This window comes from Patiria miniata, unplaced genomic scaffold (genome assembly GCF_015706575.1).
Source record: "Patiria miniata isolate m_02_andy unplaced genomic scaffold, ASM1570657v1 HiC_scaffold_7, whole genome shotgun sequence".
NCBI lineage: Eukaryota > Metazoa > Echinodermata > Asteroidea > Valvatida > Asterinidae > Patiria > Patiria miniata.
This window is the reverse complement of record NW_024037074.1, coordinates 13370697-13393364: the sequence shown is the minus strand read 5'-3', so window position 1 is coordinate 13393364 and position 22668 is coordinate 13370697. Positions and strand designations below refer to the sequence as shown.

Sequence of the window (22668 nt, the reverse complement as noted above, 5' to 3'; positions counted from 1 at the left end):
AGTCATCATAAGTCATCTTAAGTCATCACAAGGCAATCACAAGGAAATTGTAAGACTCAAGTCAAGTCATAAGCTATTCACGTGAACTGCGAGAAAAGCATTCTTTCGAAGAGAATTAAGGATTTAAGAAAGTTCAGCCCAGCCACTAAAGAGAGAATTAAATTTCCCTTGAAAGCTTCAAAGAATAAGACATTAGATTCCTCCGCAGAGGACGATTTTGGCATTAAGGAAGGTTCCTCACATAAAAAGGAATTTAAGGTGAAATAACAGATCACATCCTTCAGCATTTAACGATTGATCTCTCATCCTTACTTGTTGAATACATAGAAAGCAGACGCCAGTACCCCCGCCAACCAGGATCCACTCAGCATCCATGCTGTGCAGTAGAGTGCTACCAGGTACAGGCCATGTAAGGCAAAGACGGAATAGATGTAGAAGAAGATCGGTGGGTAGGACTTCTGTAGAAAGATAAGCGAGGTAGAAATCATGACAGTGATATGATTGTTCCATTTACATGTAGTTGCTTTATAGTAAGCAGAAAATTTGTGCTGAATTTGGATGGGGAGGGGGATGGGGGCTGGACACCATCTGACTAATGTGACGCTGTTCAAAGCTGCTATACGTTGTGGCTTATATGCCATACGTTGTGGCTGACAGATCTGTTATTTTGCTGACGGGACATCGATTTCACCGACAAAACTAATAATTTGGAGGGGGTTGTCACCCCTACACCATCCCCCCAGTAACACACCCCTGCATCTACATGTATATACATTTGTCCCTCACATTAATATGACATACATGTAGTCATAAACCACCAGCAGTATGACCAATTCAATTTTCTCAATTGCCCACGGAGTAACGAGCACAAACTAACGAAATTATGATCCCAGTGACTCACGCACAATCAAAATCAGGTCCGATGAGTTGGTTAAGCCAACGAGAAAAGTACCTTCATACAAAGTTGATTGATATTGATGGCCGTCAGAGCCGTCATTCAGGCAAGTTCATAAATGAAAAAAGGAGGCAGTAAATTAACGAGGATCAGTGGGGATTTCGTGTCAGGAAATGCTGCTCAACCGATGACAGACTATACAGGGTCATCTCTACCGATAAGCTTCAAAAAGGGGCAAGAAACTCAAAAAGGGGCAAGGAACTCGGAAAGATATTTAAGTCAAGGAAGGAAAAACTGCTTTTCTAAAGATCAGCTTGTTAATGCCATCTAAATAAGGGTGTTGTAAGTGAAGGATATATTTAAAGTTTTGTTTACGGAAGGGAGGGATAAATATATTTTTGGAGGGTATTTTGAAGGACTTTCGATCTCAGGCTGTGCTCTGTGGTCATATATGGGTCGATGTGGCCGGCAGCCATACGTGCCAGTGGCCCGACCACGTTGTAGCTGCGTCCGTCGCAATTCAGCATACCAGCTGCAAGTAAGGATGATTAGCCTCCCAAATTATAATTATTATTATTATTGTTTTTTGAGGGGTTTCATTGGTTTGGCCGTTTTATCCTGCTTTGTTTGCCAGGTTTCCCCATTTTATTCCGGGTTCTCCAATTTTTCCAGTTTCTGAAATATTCTCTGCTTTCACTGTTTTTTTTTCATATCTTTTTTTTTTCTTGTTTTTTTCTTTAGTGCGAGGGATTTTTTCTGCATTTCCGAGGTTTTTTTGCAAACAAAATTCTGCACCTCTATGGAGCAAGCTGAATTACTTATTTCGATACATGTACCTGGATAAACGACAAGCTCTTGTAGATGATTGCAAGCACCACCTCCTGATAGATGTTGAATCGTTCCAAAGCGTTGATGGTCCGCCAATTCTCCGTGTCGTTGTCGTGAGTCAAGCCGTGCAGGCCTGTGGGCAGAGATTAGGACGGGTTATTAATGGGACTGTTATCGGGATATGGAACAGGGCAGTCGTGTCAAGAGGAATTGCTGGGAAGATTAGACGAAAGCTGTCGCAACTGCCGAGGTTAAACTGACAACGCTTGTTGGTTGTTGAGTAGATTCTAAATCAATATTTCTTCTGTTTCTGTTTTAAATCAGAACAGTCAAAATTGAAAAAAGTAAACACAAAATTCCTGCACTGATTACCAAGCAACTGAAATGAAATTCACAATGTCAGACTTCCGAAAATGAAAGCAATAACATTTAGAATGAAAAGTCCAGACCATCATTATTCACTGTTCTAAGAATGTTCTGAAATTCCTGTTGGATACTGTACAAGAATACTTACTTATCAAAGATCTAATGGAATACAACAATACATGTACCTATAGTTCTATGGAAAATCACAAACTCATCCGTCTTAAAAAAAAAAGGTAAATAATTGTCTTTTGACTCAAAATACCTGTACAGTTTGGCATCCCATCAGTAATGGAACAGCCCAACTATTAACACCAATCTGGTGTCAACCCCTATCCAGTCAGTCAACGTATCGCATACCATGCGCGTAACCCGTCACACTTTGTTAGCTACTAGTCAACCGATCAGCTTTAATCTAATTGAGTGGTTATATCGCATACATCCTGCAGAAGACCCAAGGATCCGGACTGACTGTGGACAGATGATGGACCTGGTCAAGAGGTTCCTTCCCCCCCCCCCCTTCCCCATGGCCGTGCAGCTTGATACAGCCCACAACTGGTCACCTGACGATTTAGTTAGGACCTTTCCAACAAGTACAGGTGCATATTTAAATACAGCAGGTGGCACTGAAAGAAATTAAGCCCATGTATATATGCAAACATACATTCTGTGCCAAGTTGTCCTTTCAGTCAACAATCAATCAAGTGACTGTTTTCAACAGTTAAGAGCTCCCAGCCTACATAAAACAGGATTGACTGGCTGTGACTGTTTATGTAACTTGATACAGCTATGCTTTGACTGCACCGGTAGGTGATTGATAAGACAGGGCCTACCACTTGCCTGTTTTTGTCTTGTTGACTGAATTTGACTAGTCACAGTGCTTGCTTGAAATATGATCTGACTGTTGGTGACTAGCCTGTGTACAAGGCATGGCAAGGGAAAAGGATTGATTTTTGACTGCCTGTGAATCAGAGTTTCAGACGAAAAAAATTTAAGCTGAAATTTTTCATGAATTTTCAGACAATTTTTTTTTGTACATCTTTTACATGCCTACATGTGTACATGTACATGTTGTATAGACCAACATGTACATGTATGGACAGCTCTTCATACTCGAGGGAGTAAGGACTAATTGCTGTTATTTTACCTTCTGTGATGGACGGCGCAAAGACCAGTTGCTTGTAGAATGAGTAGTAGAACCCTGCCTCGGTACGGAATGATATCTCACGCTCGACCTCCTACAGATGAGAAACACCAAAAGAAAAGCTTTTGAATAAACAATTTGAAGAACAATTATTGTTTCTTTGATATCTTGCAGTTAAAAATAACATGTTCTTGATTGTCTCAATCATAGGTTATAATTTGTTGGGTCTTTAATTCCGACTAATAATTTTTAACAAGCTGATGTTAAAAATTGAGTCTGAATTACAAAAGTGGGTTATTTTTCTGATCCATACAAATCTATGATGTAGAAGAATTCCAAGAGAAATCCTGCAATATGGGTCTTTTCTAAAATAGACAATTCCCCCAACCGTGATTTGTAATTCCCCCCACAATGATTTTGAGAATTACAATTTCAATCAGTGGAATAACCAGCATTTGAGGTGAACCTGGCCTACATTTCAATATCACAGTTCACATGATGAAGTACACATCGTCAATTGACATTGACAGATTAACGACACGCCATCCCCATCCATTCATGAGCCATTCCCTCCCCATGATTCACCAATACTTCTTCCTTCTCCGTTGATTGTTCCCCCTCCCCCCCCCCCCAAAAAAAATGTTGCTACACTCATCTCCGATACATCACTGTCAAGACCCACGGTAAAACAAGATGCAGAGCGTTCCAGACGCACATTAGACAGACAAAAAAGAAAAGTGTGTCTTTTTTTTTTAATGGATGCTAGACGAGGACAGTTTAGAGTCTCTTCAGAGGACAAACAAGGTGAAGATACTATCTGCACTAAAGTAGCACCCGTCTGTACTTTTTCTTCATTCAGCGTTGCCCCCGGTTACGCATCGTCGCTGACAGTGATGGAGTAGCTTAATGTAATTGGCGAGAGTGAGCACTTTAGAGTCTCTTACAGCGTGTTTTGCTTCCTACACAAACATCCTCATCCGTTCAAGAAATCGTACGGGAGGACATAATGCTAAACAAAGTGGGGATAACTCCCTCCAATTTCTTATGGCACCATCCCTCAATTTGTGAAGTCTAGGGATGGGTGCATTTAATTTTTGATGAAATATTAAACACAAGTTTCTTAATTCATATTTATTTTGGGAAGTAAAACAAAAATTCAAGCTACTGGTGACATCAACTGCAAAACATTGTCAAGTGCCGGTAATTGGGCGGTACACACCGCACTGTTCAGCAGAAAAATCTGATTCATCAAATTGTCCAAACCAATTCATCATCAATGAACAGACTGACGGTATCTTTTCCCTCCACACTCTACACGCAATCTATTCACAGATTTGAATTTGTTTATTTATTCAAGTTTTTAAAAAATGAGTCAGCGTAAAATGGTCAACGAGGATATTTCTTCTCAGGCATGTGCATGTCTACTTTGTAGCCAAAGTGATTAAGATCAACGTGTACACGTATGTACGCGGTGGATTAAGAGATGCGGATATTAATCCTAACTTATGGTCATTTAAATCATTTAATTTCATCATACAGTTTGGTAAAAAGTAAAAAGAAGATGCATGTTTTTTAATTTTTCTTTACACTTTTTTTTTCATTTCAAATTTTCAGCATAATGAAAGTAGACATTCAAAAAGAGCAAAATGTCAGTGTCCTGTATTGTATAGTGACTCCCTTCATATAATCACCCGGGTTTTTTTTTCAGATGCCCTCGCTTAACCTGCACCTGCTCCCCCTTCAAAGATAATAAACACTTGTGCACTCTCCCTACGATAATTCAAATCGTATTTTTCCCCCTTAACAGAAAAGTGCAGCCTGAGGTTTTCTCTACACGTTCGTGCGCACACTGTGTCAAAATTGTCAAGAAAGGAAAATGTACCGTCACAGAGCACGGAGCATGAACAGTACACCATTTATTTTTGTTTTTTAAATGTCAGTACTTTTTTTAACTCTTCAGTCTGTCAAATCCAATTTTCTTCTTCAAGTATAACTTTTTTTACTCTCAAGTCCCTGACATTTCCTGACGAATGCAGAGAGAATCTCTAGGGGTCTACATTCCAACAGATCCCCCAGTTCTCAGTACTGTACCTGGAGCGTATTCAGCACAGTTGGTGAGAGCCATGTAGTTTAAAGGTACATTTTATCATTTGCGTTTTGTGCATTTTTTGTTTCCTTTTGAGCAACAAAATTGCTGGCAATCTTCAGAAGGGTGCCCAACAACAAACTTGTTGAAGTTTCAGCTCATTGGACAGAAACTGGATACTCTACATTTTCAGCAAACAGAGAAAATGTATGCACAATTTTTGGGGTCTCGTAACTCGATTCATTGCTAACACATGCAGGCACACTTTTTTCAACCGTCTTCAATGATTGTTTTCTTCCGAATGATACCATTTCATTCTCCGGGAAATAATTTCACAGGGTACTTGGTACCAGTCCTATCTTCACTTTGAGCAAGGATTTTCTCGTCGAAACAGTAGGTACGTTTCCAGGTAATTGAAAGTGTTCCTACCGTGCCTTTAAGCAAAGCCAGTACATGGAGTTGCTAGGTTTAGAAGCTATGGAGGACTTTCACATGCAGGTCTTCAGTTTACCATCTAATTAAATTATTGGGTTGGTAGGGATGATGATAATTAGACAATTTTGACCAGAACAAAAAAAAGAAAAAATATCCCATTTCCTATACTGACAAAAAATTATTCACTGTTGGACTACCGTCAATAATTACCTCGCAAACTATATGAAAAAAGGAGATGTGCATTTATTAAAGATAAGGTACCAACATCATTCTCTTTAGAATTCTTTCACAAACGATTAAATTTATTTGAGGCAATATTTTTATTTCAAACACTTAGCAAGAGGCTCCGACACAGTCCGATGCTTATTACCATCCGGTCATTTGAGGGAAACCTACCAATAGGCGTTGATGGAGAAACTTCTCATCAATCATTTATGACGTCTTTACAGGAGTCATCTGAATGCCGTCAAAGGCCATCATCTCCCCCCCCCCCTTGCATTGAGCCCTAGGGGAGGTTTGTCCGGTCAAAATGGGTTCAATTGATATGAATACTTGTATGAATGTGGCCTATAAAAAGGACTCCAAATTATCCATGTCTGGAAATTTAAGAGTTTTAAAAAAGTTATGAAAAATATGAGTATAATCAAAATAACAAGGATGTACGTGGGCTTTGACACTTTTGCAGGAAATTTGATTTAACGTACAATTATGATACCAAAATGTTACCTGTATTTTAAAAACCAAAAATCAGGCATTACTTAAAATAATTTTGTAAGATTGTAATCAGTTGTCTTTTGGCAATTAACCCTTTTTGATCTTATTTTTACCTCCTTTTAACCGATGTGTTTCTGTCTAGTATCATACAAAGGACTTTTTGTCAGTCTTACATGTGGACTTTTTGTCAGTCTTACATGTAAAAGCTCTCATATCGAGTGATGCGAGGTGAGCAAAATTTAAGATGGATGGAGCTCTCTCGCACGTATAGGCAGCAAAAGCCAAGGCGCTGAAAAGTTGTTTGTTATCAGAAGGATTAGTGTGGATGTATCACCCCAGGGCTGCGGATTTGACTTATTCAGAGAGAAAGTGTGAACGACACGCACGACAAATTCTATTATGTCTTGTTTTCTTTCTTTATCCCTTAAAGATTAACTTATACAGAAATATAGAATGTAGACTTTGAAGTGATGTATTCTTCTTTTGTGTACTCTTCTTTTGTGCTCCTTTCATTAAATGCATAACTGAAATATAATCAAACAAAATTTCAACAGGCCTTTGTAATACACTCAAAGATATTCCATACTGTCCACTGAGTCTACCCGTCACGGTTCATTTGAATTCTATACAGAATCTGGTTGAATTTAGCATGGTTAGAGCTAAGCTGGATTACTGTGCACGTTACTTTTTTAAATTAAATTTTCATGGAATTGTTCAGCATCTAAAATAAAATGATAATTTTATGTCATGATGAATCATCTTTTTGTATTAAGCCCCCCAGCAGTTTTTTTTTTGGTACCTGTGTTAGAAAACCAAACTGGCAGAAAAAAAATTTCAGACCTGGTTAAAACAGCTTTCTGCCCAATAAAGATGACAAAACTGCGGGAAGTATAACACAAATATCTTCATTTCCATATTGTAATTTCAATTAAAGAAATTAATAATTCAAGTTACCTTGATGTTTGAGAACCACAGCCGGTTCTCATGTAAGTTGTTGATATAGCAGGCGTTGCGATATCCCAAATACACCGCCAAAGCAAAGCCAAAGACCAGCGATATGTAGTTAGTCCATATGGCGGACTGATGGCCATTCTGTTTGGAAGTCCGGGAGGGGAAGTGGGTTTTTCCGTTCCGGATTGGTGGCTCATATCCGTTGGATTTCCCATGGTGATGATGATGGTGGTTGTTGTTGTTGATATGTTTATGATATCCGTTAGTAACGGCAGAGTTCCGTTTTCGTCCGTTGCCATTATCTCTCCGACCCATCTTTATTTTTTATTTTTTGAGTTTGCAATCCTCTGATAAAATGTAACCGAGAATATTGAAGTGCTGTCCAATCAGAAATGCGCTACCTTGTGGGTCGTCCAATCAGAATTGTTGTTTCAAGTGGAGTGGAGATAACTCTGAAATCCCTGCTGAAGCAATGTTGAAACCTGTCCAATCAGAACTGTAGTCTTATATCAGCTATTCAATCACAGTACAGCAGAGCAGAGAAAACCGAGGTAATGTTAATTTCTGCTGGTGATGATGAAAACTTGTCTAAGTTGCCGACCGAAAGAAGTGGCTATTCCAATCCAAAAAAGCATTACAATGCAAAACTAGTTCACAAAACTACGACATCATCCTCAAAACTTCAAGGAAAAAGCAACATACATTTGTACGATCACAACGATTGACTGATCTCAATGACGCGATCGCTTCTATTGAAGACAGTCAAGCATGTCACTGGCGCTGTCGACGCAATGTTTACCAACACTCTTTGAGGACATGAACAGCGTGTCGCAATGCTACAAAGCTAGGGCAACAAACAGCCAACTCCAGTCCTCAAAGCTGTTACATGCATGTAGCAAGTCTCTTTTCATCTGATTCACCGATCCAAAGCCAGTCGCAGGTGCAAACCTTTCCGCCTCAGCGCAGCAGGCTGCTTTCAACTCGAGTCGCACGCAAACCAAGGGGAACGTCCCAAAACAAACCACGCCTCCAATTTTCCACACTTGGTGGGGAATGCACTTGCACAATCCGTTGTCCGGTTGTCACTTTGGCAGCCGAGCTGAGCTGAGCGGGGGATATATTTACCCAAGTCAGTGGCGTGACGTGAGGGTGATTAGGAGAGTGTTACACGGCAGGTCTGGCGAAATTGATTCATGGTCTGCGGAGGGGAGCGCTGTGGTACATGTAATCTGTCAGCGTGACTGCTCCATCTCACGGTGGGGATCCGTCGGTCACAACCTTGAAATGTTAAGGAAGTGAGCTGAAGGAGGTGAAATTGACATTTGCACCGGAATTTGCTCCTAGGGTAAGCTAGGTTGCTTTACCCAGGTGTGTGATGCCAATTTTTACAAATTCAAGGGAACAAATTCTAGGCTTCAGTATCATATCAGCTAAACTATCCTTGGGCACAGAAAACAAAAGTTTAGCAAAAATAGGCACTCAAAATGTCATTCATTACAATGTGCTGTGTGAATTATTTGTCACAAACATGCTAAAAACTTTGCAAACAACTACATTTTAATACTAAAAAAAAAAGAGAAGCTTATCCAACTCTAATCTCCCCTCAGACAAAAATTTTCCTGAATAAAAAAAAACCTGTTTATGAGAGCCCATCTGTCAAGCAAACACTGTCCTAATGCCTACTGATCAGCCACAAAATACCCTCAGTCCTGGCAGACCAACCATACCAGAGAAACCCCTGGCTCCCTCTGGAGTCCCTAAGCCAATCCCCGAGTCAAATTAACATACAAATTGTCTGTAACCGAAGCTGGGAGAAAGTGATGATGGAAAGATGCTGCCGCGCTGGGTTCACTGACTCTGCACTCTAGTCAAATGGTTTCCTAGTCCTCGGTCAAAGGAGATTTTTAATTTCAAATCAAGCGAAGCTGGATCAAATGTTGAGCAATCAAATACACGTCTAAACTGCAGAATGAGAAATGCCCCATCCGTTCTCACACCTTTTCGTGTGATTTCATTAGTAATTCCCCCTCAAAGCAAATTGGCTTTCTTTGTTTAATGTCCGGCCGGAGATTAAAACCTAATGAGCCAATCTCATAATGCCGCTGAGTACATAAATCTGCTAAGCGCATACAATATTTGCTTAGCAAAAACTGCTTACAAGCCGATACTCCATGCGATGTGCATTGCTTGTGACTGGTACCCAGCTGATTTTTGCTTAGCAAATAAATTTGTTAAGCAGTATTTTCTGCTTAGAAGCTCCATGATATTGCCCCCCCCCCCCCCCCCCCCCAATGAAATCACACACAAAAGTGCAGGTGTACAGGGCACTGCCTTTCCAAGGTTTGTACTCAGCAACAATAAAATCAATTTTTGCATTTTTTTTATATTTTCTGGTGTGACATCAACAAATTCTGCCAACTTTGGCATTTGGATAATTCCAAACCATGGGTTATGGCACAGCACCTATCAAATTCCCACATTAGCACGACAAAATATCAACATCACGACCTTTCCGATCACATGAAATAAAGTCCATCTGCGAGAAAATGACAGCTAAAGTGCAACTTGAGACTCCTAGGTAACAGTGAAATTTTATGAGCATGTGACAGCACAAGATCATTCAATTATTAGACTTGGAACCCATTCAAAAATCTATACGACCGGTACATACCTAGCCTGGTGAATGCCACACTCTATTTTTGTGTTATAAAACAAATGTACACCAATGAAGCCAAAAGCTACATACATTTACTGTGACCCAAATTCTCAAGTTGCCACAGCATATGGTGCGCCTCATATGAAATAACGTCCTGCACTCTCAGAGAACATGCACAATGCAAAGAAAAAAACTGTAGTAAGTCGGAACAACTTTTATCCCTGAACTACTTTTGACTGCCATTTCAACAACAAAAACGAAAAAGAAAATGGGGGGGGGGGGGTGGGAATACCCTATATTATTAACAGGATACTGAAATGCCTGAAATTCTTGCGACGCACCGCGCAGAACGTCCTTTTATTTTCTTTTTGGACCAAGGTAATCGGTTGAATGAATATGACCTCCAATGTGGCAGTTAACTTTCTGAATTGAACGCTAGTTATTGTTACAATTGGCTGGCCATAGAAATATAAATAACCTGTCCACTGTAAGTTAACTTTTGCATAGAATGCTAGTCATTGTTACATTTGGCTGGCCATATAAATACTGTTATAGAAACTACTGGTCAGTTCATTGTCAGCAAAGATGACACTTCCTATGTGTGCTGCTACCGGTACAATTGGGCAATGCATCGCGGTCAACAGAACTTTTGCCCAATCAGTGACATTCTAAGAACCTGCTGTGTTTCTACAGAATGAAAGGAGACATGTGATTGGTCAGTGATCAAATTAATGCAAAAAACCCAAACAATTTCTCCACGAAAAAAAAATTGTAACTGGTTATTGCTTTATAATTTTAATATTTCATCCAACCAGCGGAGTTCAAGAAAAAAATAGACCAATCAAAAACCTTATTTGATCCCAGACATCCTGTAATATAAACCAACAAATGTGATTGGTCAATTCAGCTGCAAATCACCAATGTCCACTCTGACCAGCCAATCAGAACACATGAAGGTCAATAAAACTTTGGACCAATCACAGCCCTTCTAAGATCCTACACTGCAGATCTGTTGACCTGTAAAATGCAAGGAGGAATCCCATTAATCAATGCCCTGGCAGTGTGTTTTGGTACTAAACCCTGCCTCTTGCTTTTGTAAATAAAACTTCCAGGACAACTCAAAATAAAACTAAAAAATTCCGCTTCCCGCCGAGATTCCAATCAAATTACTGCAACAGGTGCCAAATCTCAGGCTTTTTAAGACCCCTGACTACAAACCCCTGGCCCTAAAGGCAGACCCCCTGCCTCAAACCACAAATCAAACCACATTACCAACCTCTTAATAGCAAATCGCTGATTGATGCAAACTTGAGAAAAACCACAAGCCATTGTTATAAACTCTGAGAAAATAAAAAAAATTCTTCGAGACTTATCTTTCACAGCGGACTTTGTCTTGTGATTCACATTCAGGAAACACTGTGCAGGTTTTCAGGAAACCACCGGTCAACTTAATTATGACAATAGTCCTATGAGCACCTTGGGGACAAAGTTCTAGAACAATAGAGGAAGTTCCCACTTTTCCAGGGGGATGGCTGTTTTTTGACCAAATAATTTTTTTTTTAAAAACAGTCAGAAAATTGATTCAATAAAAGACGTCAGATCCCTTGACAAAAACCAGAAGGGAAGGAAAATAGACCACTGAACCAGCCAACTTACTGATTTTTTAAGCCATGTCCAATGTCAACCCACTTCAAGAGTACTTAGGTAACAAGAAAATGCTTCTAAATTATATCAGGTTAAGGGGCACCATCAAACAGTCTTTCAAAATTACTCGAAACTTGTAGAAAAGCAGGATACAAAATGTTATTTTCTCTGTCTGAAAAATGCCTTCAGTATCACAAAAGAAACAGCCATCCAAAACCAATTCCACAGTGTACACGTGTGTACCGTAGCTAGCCAGAATAAATGCTATTACACATCAATGTCAAATAACTGTTTATCAACGAATAATAACAGCTGACAGTTGCAAATGTTTGTTCCATTACAACACACCAGGGGCAATTTCAGAGGATAAATACAGGCAGATTGAAAATAAATAAGCTACGCACTTTTACAAATTCAGGTTTTTATCCTATCTGTATATTTGCATTGCCGAGGTAATGCATTTTCAAGGCAAACGAGTTACAGTCATACGAAGTCCCAGTCGACTTTCATTTTAACACAGGTACGGTAGTCCAATTTCCAAACAATTTCTTTTTAACGAGGAAAGTGTGCGCATGCAAATCTTCACAAATAACAGTTTTCCGCAAGAAAATCTGCAACAGTGGCTACAAAAGAGGAACAAATTGTTCCATTATGAGAAAACTGACAATCGGTACGTCCAACGATAACCTGCTTACGCAGTAAGGAAATTGACGACTGGGAATTAAAATAAAACCATGAAACCTTTTGACAATACAATGTAAGTGTTACGGATCCAACTGATAGGCTTAAATCATGCGATTACTAGGGCAACCTCAAGCGGAAACTAGAATTAAGTAGCAAGAAATGTCTGAGCAAAAATTTGGTAATCATAACATAATGTTGGAGTTTTCACAAATGTATGACAAAGGTATGTTACAATGTTCCCACACATTGCAAAAGTACAGAAATGGACAATGAATCCACAATTTAGAATACTCGAAAACAAAAGAGAAAATCATCAAAGCAAGATGAAAACAGAAAAGAACTGAGAAGTTCTGATAAACTCTGCCACAGACAAGCAGACCAAGAAATTAGTACTCACAATCCATTACAAATTTCTCCAGGTAAGACACAATGCGACAAGTACCGAAGATCCACAATGCTTCAATCCAAACACATTAAAAATGTTCCCATCCCCAAGAGCAGACAGCAAAATCAACACATCAGGTCGATACAATTGGCTAGAAGGCTCTGCGGCATCGGTAGTTTACCCCACGCGTCCACCATCGTAATGGCAGGGCTCAAATGGATCCCTTCCTGAACTGCACACCTCCTGGCCCCCGAAAACTCTCCAACCGAGATTTCCTTCAACACCTCGAGCTCTCCAGAAGCCCCTCAGAGCCACAGCTAAGTGCTCTGGCAATTTTTGATGGGCTATAGAGCGAAAGGGGGGGGGGGAGGGGGGAATGGAGAGCGAGGGGCAAGTTCCCGATTTAGAACACAGACCAAACTCTCTCTAGGCGATATGAGTCAGATTCGGTTTCCTGTGTATCTTTCTTCTCAGGGCTGCGAGAGTTACTTGGGGGGAGTGGGGGTTAGACACAAGGGGGGAATTATTTCGTTCGGGTAGGTGGCCGAGTTGTCTTGGCTATCCCAGAGTATCCTAAGGGGTCTCTTCTTGGCAACAAAGGCCCCTTTTATATCTGTCTCTCGACTTTGGGCCACGTCTTGCTTGAAAAAAAAGTATTCCAAAAGAGAGTAAAAACTGTACTTGGTAAAGGCTGGAGCTTCTATTTCCATCAAAAAGTGTTAGAGTGGGTTCATACTTCAGAACGGACAGAAGTTTGACTTTGCTCTAATAAAACAAGAGTGAGGTTTCAATAGGAAAATTGGGAATCAAACGTACTAAAAATTTTGATAAATTTGGGTATCCATGTTACAGGTAGCTCTGTCGTTAATATAAAAAGCATTAAAAACAGGGCATCCTAAAGACATCCAACCTATATGAGCAGGCTACTCGATCCATTCATGGTTTTACGACCTTCCTTTCCAAAATACCTCAACAGCACAGCAGCAAAAGCCAATTACACACGTAAATGTACTGGAACTGTGGGCCTGATCGTTTTCCGTCTCAAAAACAAAAACCAGCCTTTCCTCCATCCCGTCTCAAATGTCAGACAAATTCCCCAATGGCCCACGGGCTGTCTGGCTACCTCGGACAAAATTTCCTGCCAAAAAGCGGTTTCTAGTTTTCCAACTCCCTTCAAAAAAAAAAAAAATCTGTTTTGATGTGCATTTCTAAATTTGCTTAGTGTAATCGTGTTTACTGGTCCAGTTTTCCTATTTTGCCCTCTTCTGAGCAGGTGGGACAAGTGTGATTTCCTGGCTCCTGATGGGGGGATTGATTAGCGCCCTCAATGGGCTCAGGGCACAAGTACCCCCTCAACGGTAAGGGAGGGAGAGTTAGGGGAGAACACTTTGAGTGACATTTGAACGCATTGCCGACGAGGCCTGATGTCACGCAAAGATGCTGCATGGCTTTATGCACATTCTGAATAAAACAAGGCGTGCATACTTCACGCTACAGGCCCGCAAACCAGAATGGCACGTGGTGTTCTCGATTGTGGTAAATAAGTGCCCTCTTTCACTCACGCACAGAGCCCATCCGGTTCGTTAGTAAAAACGTCATACACGCGCGTGCACCACTGATTACAAGCGCCCATTGGATAAACGCTCGAGGTGCCTTAGCTTCCGGTTCCATTCGTGCTATGCCACACTGTGTGAAGAAGGCATGGTTGAATTGAGATTCAACACACTAACGAACCGGATAGTTTACAACCATTTTGCATGGCAAACAGGTAAACCGAACCTAACTCTGTGAGCACCATTTAACCCTTTAGTCGCCCCAATCTGCCCTGCCTATTAGTACTCAGAGTAGTGCCCAAAACAGCCCCAGCACTATGGTGTTATTGATTCCTCACTGAATAAACACAATGTAATACAATGTAATACAATGTAGTACATGTGTTAATGGGGCTCATAACCAGGATAACCACAACATAATGTGCTGAGCAGAAGTCAGCTGAGCACCAGTTACAACCAATGAACATCAAATGACATTTGACTGGTAACCAGTCAAATTTCACGGAGCTGCTAAAGCACGGAAAGTTGTTAAGCGCAGAAAATATCTGCTAAGCAAAACAGGTTACCAGCCAAGATGCCATGCAATGGATATTGCAGTGGCACTCCACTTTTTTCTGCTAAGCACATCAATTCGCTAAGCGATATTTTCTGCATGGCAGAGCCATGACATTGCCCCTTGCACTTTTGAGCCGATTTTGAGCCGATTTGGGATCTCAAACACTGTCATCACCCATAAATACTTTTGGGAAGGCCGTCACGATTTAGAGTTCCCCCCCCCCTTTCAAATTCCAATGAAAGAACCTCTCTTTGATCCTCCGAGAACCCTTGATCCGAGAATATACCTCCCCACGGGGGAGTGACATAGATACATGGTGAGCATGGGCAGCGTGACCCACTTACGTCTTTTAATATTCCCCCTTGCCGGGGCGGCATGACAAATGGACGTGCCGCGCTTCATCAAGAAGCGCATTAGCTGGGCCGGTGGCCGGACTGCCCTCTCTAAGATTGAGGAGAGTACCCAAGCTACTTAGCCAAAGTAAGAAGAAAGCTTGAAGGGGGAGCGGGTAGTAAATTCTCTGACCCGTTTTGCATGCACGGGTTTTGAGCTGTGTAGTAAATGGGGTCAATCCGCAATGAGATACAGTAATGCAGTCAGTTGTGGCAAATTAACTCGGCGGGTGTTGTGTATCTGTGATCTTCAGGAAAATTTATTCCATGCATTTTGATGTCCTATGAAAATTTGCATTTCTGGATGCATTCAGTGGTCAATGTCCGGTTGTATTTCTGGGTATTCAACGTGAAGACTTAAGCCCAACGACAATTAGCCTACTTGATAACTTGATGTTCCACAAACATTCACAACACAATGGAACAGTTTTGTCTATTGCATTTTCTGAGTTTTCAACAGGCAAACTTCCAGTAAATATTTTTAGTTACATGTAGAATGGAAAGTCAGCTTTTCAAGTCAAGGGAATGCATAGAGTTAGAAAAAAAAACACCCAACTTTGTCTTGGTAGTGTCTCACCAAAACTGAGTAATTTATACATCTTCCTTATTAAAATATTAAAAAGAGTGTCTCCACACCCAACATATGGAATATTTCATTTTGAAACAACCAAGCGCAAAATAGAACCCTAGAACAAAAACCCAGAGGAACCTGTGCCAAATAATGAAATCAACCGTAGTTTACGATTTCCCAGCAAATGTGTTCAGATCAGGTGACGCCGCACCATCCAATCAATTAATTGCCCCCAATGTGCCGTTGCCAGGGCAACTGCCCATCCCAATTGACCCAGTTCTTGGGGAATCTTCCTGTGCCTGCTCGGACCGCACCGCGGCTTCAGTAAATTGAAAGGGATAGCTGACAAACAGGGAAATGAGATCGGTGTTTTATTGCGATCGATTGAGGCCGTAATTTCTACCCGGCCCCCTGTGGGAGTGTGTGGACCAATTTTCCACAGGTCTGTACAACGACAGGTGCTTTTCATGGCAAGGTGGTGGTTTGGTGATGGTTCATGCAGATTGCATGTGAACTGACACAGCCTCGTAACAAAATCATTTCAAAACGGTTCTCTATTGCTTTCGATGTGTAAAATCAAAATGTACTTTTTAATCGGATTTACAGTTGGTTTAAGATTCAAGAATACTGCTGGAATGTTCAAGATTCAAACTTTTTTTCTGACTGAGGTTCTCTACATGTACCGTAGTTATGCTTGTTATGAAGGAGAAATTTTACGCAAAATAATTTAATGCACGTTTTATGAGATTAACTGATAAACCTGATTGACATTGGACATACATTGTAACAGGAATTTGTCTAAAGTCACCCTATGTACATGTAGCTGTGTACAATGTACACACGTTTACTACGCAGCAAGATTATTACAAATGCAATTTTTTTGTAAGTTTTGCCTTGAAGGAGGATCAAGGAATGAACAAGTGTGCAAATAAACTTGTTCACAGAACTGGATACTGGTATAAATTTCTCCTGGCTGTCACCATGGTTACTGGCATGTTACTTGACGAAGACAAGCCTGCGGCGAGGAGAACTCAGTATAAACAGAGAGGAAAACCTAATCAAAAGTAACTCTCGGGGATCCACACAAACAAACGGACAAATTGGGCAAATAAGCAAACTTGTCCGTAGAACTAGGTGCTTAAATTTCTCTTAGTTATTACTTGCCCACGGTTACCGTACCTTGCCGAAAGAAAATTCAGTATCAGACACAGAGGAAAAGTTAATAAAATAACTCAAGGGGATTCACACAAACAAATAGGGACTATCAACTGACAGCAATTTCCATGTAAATCATTCCCAGAAGGGTTTTCGTCATGCAGAATTGCGTCAAGGAACTCGTCAAAAAGGGGAAGTAATGCGAACCATATTCCCAGCAACGGAGTTAATTGAAGGATCAAATTGTTTGCCTCTTTTTTTGCGCGAGCCGTTTCGGTTGCGCGTCGACTGGATAATTCGGCACGGGACCTGCAGCCCGAAACCCAGGGGAGGAAAGGAAGGGCTGGGCTGGGCTGGAACGATTCCTGCAAAGTTGGAACTGATTGTAAAGTACACTGACAGGATGCCTGAGGGTTCAGATATGATAGAACAAAGTTTGCCCAAAGCATGCAAATGTACATGAATGGTAAACTTGAGAAATTCAGCAAACCTGCAGACGACCAACTAATTCTTTTTAATGTCTGCACCATACTGTAAGGTTTTGGTTGCAGTTTTACTTAGTCACATTAATATACTTCAAGACTTCTAGTTTGCATTTTATAACTATGTATTCACATCTCTACATGTGTGTTAGAAATATGGTAGGGAGAGGGCGTATTTTTTCAGATATCTTAGTTTTCAATATTCACAGAATCCTTGCAATAAAAACGTCCCTAGTTGCTTGAAACTGCACTATAAAAACTTGCCCTTCATAGCTTAGCCTGCTCTCATATTTTGTCTGCACACCTACAATGTAGTTTATGCATCATATTATGTCTGCACACCTACACGTATCACACCCGCATCCTGAGACAAATTTCCCCATTTAACACCCCTCTTCCCCCCCCCCCCCCCCACCTGCTTAACATCAACTTACACCACGGTAAAATGTTCAGAAGAAAAAGGATACAATTGTTTTCCTAGCTCCCTAAACAAGAAATTGGAACAAGGCCCATGAAGTTGCGATGGTGTGAACTCCAACGTAGTGACGGAACTGACAGGAATCACAGACGACAGGTGGCAGAAACACTGCGCCCAAAACAGGAGACAGTTAACTGACTTCAGGCTGCCAGGCTGCAAACTACAGGTGTTCGTACATCATCAAGACCTCACATCTTCAAGAAATCACCAAAAGTAGTCAAGTAGTCAGGAAAGCACTAGGTGGTCCATTCAGTAATGTGGACTGCTGAGCGATTATCCTTGCTCTCGCATGAGATTTTTTTCCCAGCTGATTTAGTTTTGGCTGGTTTGACGTTCAATGCGGAGAGAAAACACCTTTGGGCGTCACGTCAATGGCTGGGCTGGCAATGTTTGTACAGCCACTGTCGGACTGAATTGTAGGACTTAAACTCCGTCCACACAGCTGACCTTTCCTTGGGTTTTTTGAAGTGTCAGGTTGTCCCACTGGCAGAATTTGGATCTCAAACAAGAAAGGATTCTTCCAAAATTGTTACAGGTGAAAATCTAGCAGAGTTTTCTTGAAGAGATATATCAGAAGTAAATTCATGGACTGAATGGAAGCTTGAAAAAGCACTACAGGTTGTTTTGAAGAAGTGCAAAAAAACACTGCAGAACAGGAAGAACACAGCAACTGGTTGGTACATCTACAGTACACAAAATAAACAAGCAGTAATTCTAATTTCCAATATTTCTCAAATTTGAAGGGTTTGAAGAAACGTTTACAACATCCAGGCACACTACACTGCGTTTTTGTGAGACACCAACCTCAGCAATGATAGAAACAGGAGGCTCCGAGATCCACTAAGCATTGTCTAGACGGCACACCTATCGGTACATGTACTACCAGTCCATATGGCAGATACGTCTGACATACTTTACAGTGAACTCAATGGTTACACAATAACGAATCCAGGCTCCTCCCTTTCGTTCCTATTAAACGAACCAGCAACAACAAGCTCCAGCCAATCGGTCACATGTGATTTCTGCAGCTACATGTAGCTAAAAATTAAAAACACCTATACACAGTCGCACTAAACTTATTATTCCTCTATCTGGCGACGATGACCTGAGCAACAATCCTGATTAATTCCTACCCCGGCACAGACCTGTCCGACTTATGACCAACTTGCCTCTTTAATATCCTCGCACTTTAAAGAGGCCGGCTTGCGTAGAGCACACACGCACCCTAGCACTGCCTAGTGATGTGCAAGTGCTCACATAACTCATCAGTTTCCGATCAGCAGATCCCCACCCAACTCGAAGAAAGACAAAACAAAGGTAGATATGTGCAAAAACAACCTGAGCAGAGTGAGAAGGGAAACACATGTCAGCCAATCTCCTCGTCTGTCCTCTCGGCGGTCTTGTTTACCCAGAGAGCAATTTCCCGCTCACAGAAGGGAAGACTATTGATTTGCTTCGCTGTCGCTGCCCCACTTCCACACAGTTCTAATCTCCTCTTGCCTCGGTGTCACTTATTGTCAGCTCCGATCGGCTTTCTTAATCTTAGAATCTCCGTGCCCTTGACTACACACACACAGCTTTTCCCGTCCCCGGCAATTTCTCCGATCCGTCCCTTCCAAAGATAAGATTCGCCGATCAAGCTGACAAGCTCACCCATGCAAACTGCCTCCTAGCTCAGGTGCACTCACTCGCTTTGATCGGATCGAGAGACACGCTCGAATTCCCTTACCCAAACTACAAGAAGACGGGAACAGGAAGAGAGTAGGGTAGAAGGGGTCTCCAATTATTGATCCGATCTTGGTCGTCTTTTGATTCTCCTAGCCTGCGTGAGCAGCATTCAATGTAGGGCAGTGCACAATACATTCAATACAGGCAAATACACCTGTTTTCCAATACAGGAATGGATGGGCAACAATCTCTCAAAGGATTACAATGCATGTGTTTATAACAGCTGAATAGAACTGCACACACACACACTGCACTCTAATGAAATTGTGTGAAATTTATATTCATCCGAAACTTTTAAGAATTAAACATAATTTAGAGAGTACGGTAAAGTGAAAAGGATTATTTTAAAATCCCTCCTCTATGGCACACATAACATTCTTCAAATGCATAATTTTTTTAAATTCTAAACACAATACATTTTTAACATTCAGTTCAAAAATTGCATGGTATGTCCCTGAATTCCATAAACATAAACACAGAGTACTTTGTTCATGTTACACATAAGCTTACAGTGTGTGTCAAAATGGATATTTCATTTTTACTTTTTTTAAGGTATTTTTTTTTTCGAATTGATCAAAGAGAACCCACAAAAATTCATCAGACCATGAAGGACGACAGATGGCTGAAATGAGGCGGATGAAAACATCAAATTACCGTTTAATGGTTTAACAGGTGTTGTGTCAAAAAGGCTGAATCGCTAATGAAGACCACATGTTTATCTTGTTAAAACGCAGTCATAAATATGAAAATGAGATGGCGCTTCATTAAAAACGGTAATTTTCAAAGCTTTGTGGCAATTTCATTGATGACTCCATGCAACTAAATTTAATACGTGCATGAACTTGGTGTTCACAAAATGTATTTAAATGAATATTTTTTAATTATGAAAACCTGATGGCACATTGCTCAAAACAATACAGCTCGAAGCCTCGTTTCAATGTGGCTTCATTCAATTTAAGTTTTTATCAGCGAACTTCGTTTTCACAAAATGTATTTTTGTCAGATTATGGCCGGGCTGGCTTTGTCTATGCGTTTCACAATTTCACTAGCTGCTCTGTGAATTGTACTGAACATGAAGACAACTTTATAGCAGACAATAAATGTCTCTCTTTCCATGTTTGGAGATTTCCGTCTTCGGAGAGACGTAAGGTTTTATGAAACCCAATCCTGGTAGCCATGTCAGTATCGGAGTCTGCTAAAATGTTTTTAATCAGACAGTCTGGGGCAAGCTGTCGCCGTGGTACATTTGTACATGTGTCTAAATCAAAAGTGGGCTCCTTGGGGGTTACAGTAAAAGAAATTGTAGTTGTAGACTTCTTTTTTAAAAATTGGTAGCAGAATATTATTTATTCGAACTTCACGATGATGTTAAAAAAAATCAAATTATTTGCTCACATCAACGTTGGGACAACTGTGTGAGTACCCTCCAGTGTGTACTGCTTTAATCAGGGTGTCTGCTTTAACCCCCCCCCCCACCCGCCTCTCCCACCCCCACTGACAAATAGGAGCTACCCCAATAGTTTGAATTGGTATGGTCAGTTGGGTGTATTTTACAGGACCTGGGTTATTATACTATATTACCAGGGTTGAGTCTTTACTTTTAACTTTTTGGCGAGGGGAAAAAAGTCAAGTACTTACCATGATGCTACTGAACCACAGTCGATTCTCATGCAGTGTGATCAGGTACATGGCAAACGCATACCCTAGCAGACCGGCCACCGACACTCCGACCAGAAACGTCGCCCAGGCAAAGAACCATCGCAGAGTGGTGCCGTCCTCAGCCGTGATGTCCGGCTCCTCATCGTCAGAAGAATTGTAGGCGGAGTCAGTCGACGACTCCTCCTTGGAGGTGTAGCGTCGCTTGAGGCGGGGTCTGTTCCTCTCCCTGGGCGGGGCATCCTCCTGAGCCCCCTCCTGGCTGTTTGTCTCCATGTCCTTGAGGGAGTATGGTTTGGGAGACGGGACGGAGTCTCCCGTGGCCGTGCTGTCAGGGTTAGCTTTCCTGAGGCGGGTTTTGTCGTCAGCCATGCTTCGGCGACAAGTCACAGGAGCATCAGTCTTTCATCATTTGCCACTGATCAAATAGTCTTTGTAGGCATTTCTCAAGTGTTGGTCATCACAGCCGAGCCGAATCAAACATCAAGCGTCAAAAGTCTTGAAACTTGGCTCAAATCACCAATGTGTCATCCATCCACAATCTTTGACGTTTCTGCTTTCAACAAAAAACGAAAATATACTTCATTACCTCACTTGAAAAAAAACTATTACACATGAGCATAATTAACCTGCTTTCAGTTCACACAAAGAGAACAGCCACCTGTTGATAAAACAAAAGATTTGTTGTTTGTGCCATTTGTCTCTCCCGGAGACAGGTGACAACAATGCCAATGGACACTTCTGAAAAACAACAGCTTGACTTGCTCGGATGGAACTGCACTGTGTTGAAAATCCAGGTGTATCAATGTTTTTTAGCCTTGCTTCATAGAACCTTAGCTCTATTTATAAGCAGATGATCGCAGACCGTGCATTTATAGCCCTGGATATCTCAACGTTTTGTTTCTTGGCTTCCTGATATTCAAATCAAACCTGTGCAGTGCTGATTTCTAAGTGCGATTCAGCAATCTTCATAGTTATAAACTGTTGAAAGACAGATACGCAAAAGGCCTTCTTTCGATCAATCAAAAAGAGACAGTGAATGCTCATGCCATGCTAGTGACAATATTGCAATGTAGGTGCAGTAAAAAGAAACGATCCAAATAAATGATAAAATGATTGCATTTTGGACACTGCAGTACTTAAAAAACTTCATTTTTCTGGAGATCGCAAGGTTTCTTTAACACAATACAGTTGGTGCATTGATTTCGCAAGTATTGAAAACAAACTCCTGAAATTCTATCGACAAAATATACTGAAATTAGGATCGCCAAATTCAAGAGTGTTTTTCTTACAAAATTTTACCCGTCGGGTG

At 41.0% G+C, this 22668-nt stretch overlaps 1 protein-coding gene across 3 annotated transcripts in view; it reads right to left on the bottom strand.

Annotated features, from left to right (window-relative positions):
- The window catches only part of LOC119745401 (probable C-mannosyltransferase DPY19L3), a 33973-nt gene that overhangs the window by 7481 nt on the left and 3824 nt on the right, over positions 1-22668 (bottom strand). The window contains exons 1-5 of one of the 3 annotated variants that reach the window (XM_038221723.1): positions 17962-19767; positions 7420-8694; positions 3234-3324; positions 1732-1856; positions 313-458 (exon numbers count right to left, since the gene is read on the bottom strand). In XM_038221723.1, the coding sequence (XP_038077651.1) occupies positions 313-458; positions 1732-1856; positions 3234-3324; positions 7420-7731 (674 nt within the window). In that variant the 5' untranslated portion in view covers positions 7732-8694; positions 17962-19767. Of the gene's footprint in view, positions 1-312; positions 459-1731; positions 1857-3233; positions 3325-7419; positions 8695-12797; positions 13094-17961; positions 19768-21338; positions 21910-22668 lie in introns of those variants that run through there. The other 2 variants (XM_038221724.1, XM_038221722.1) reach the window with 2 other exon arrangements.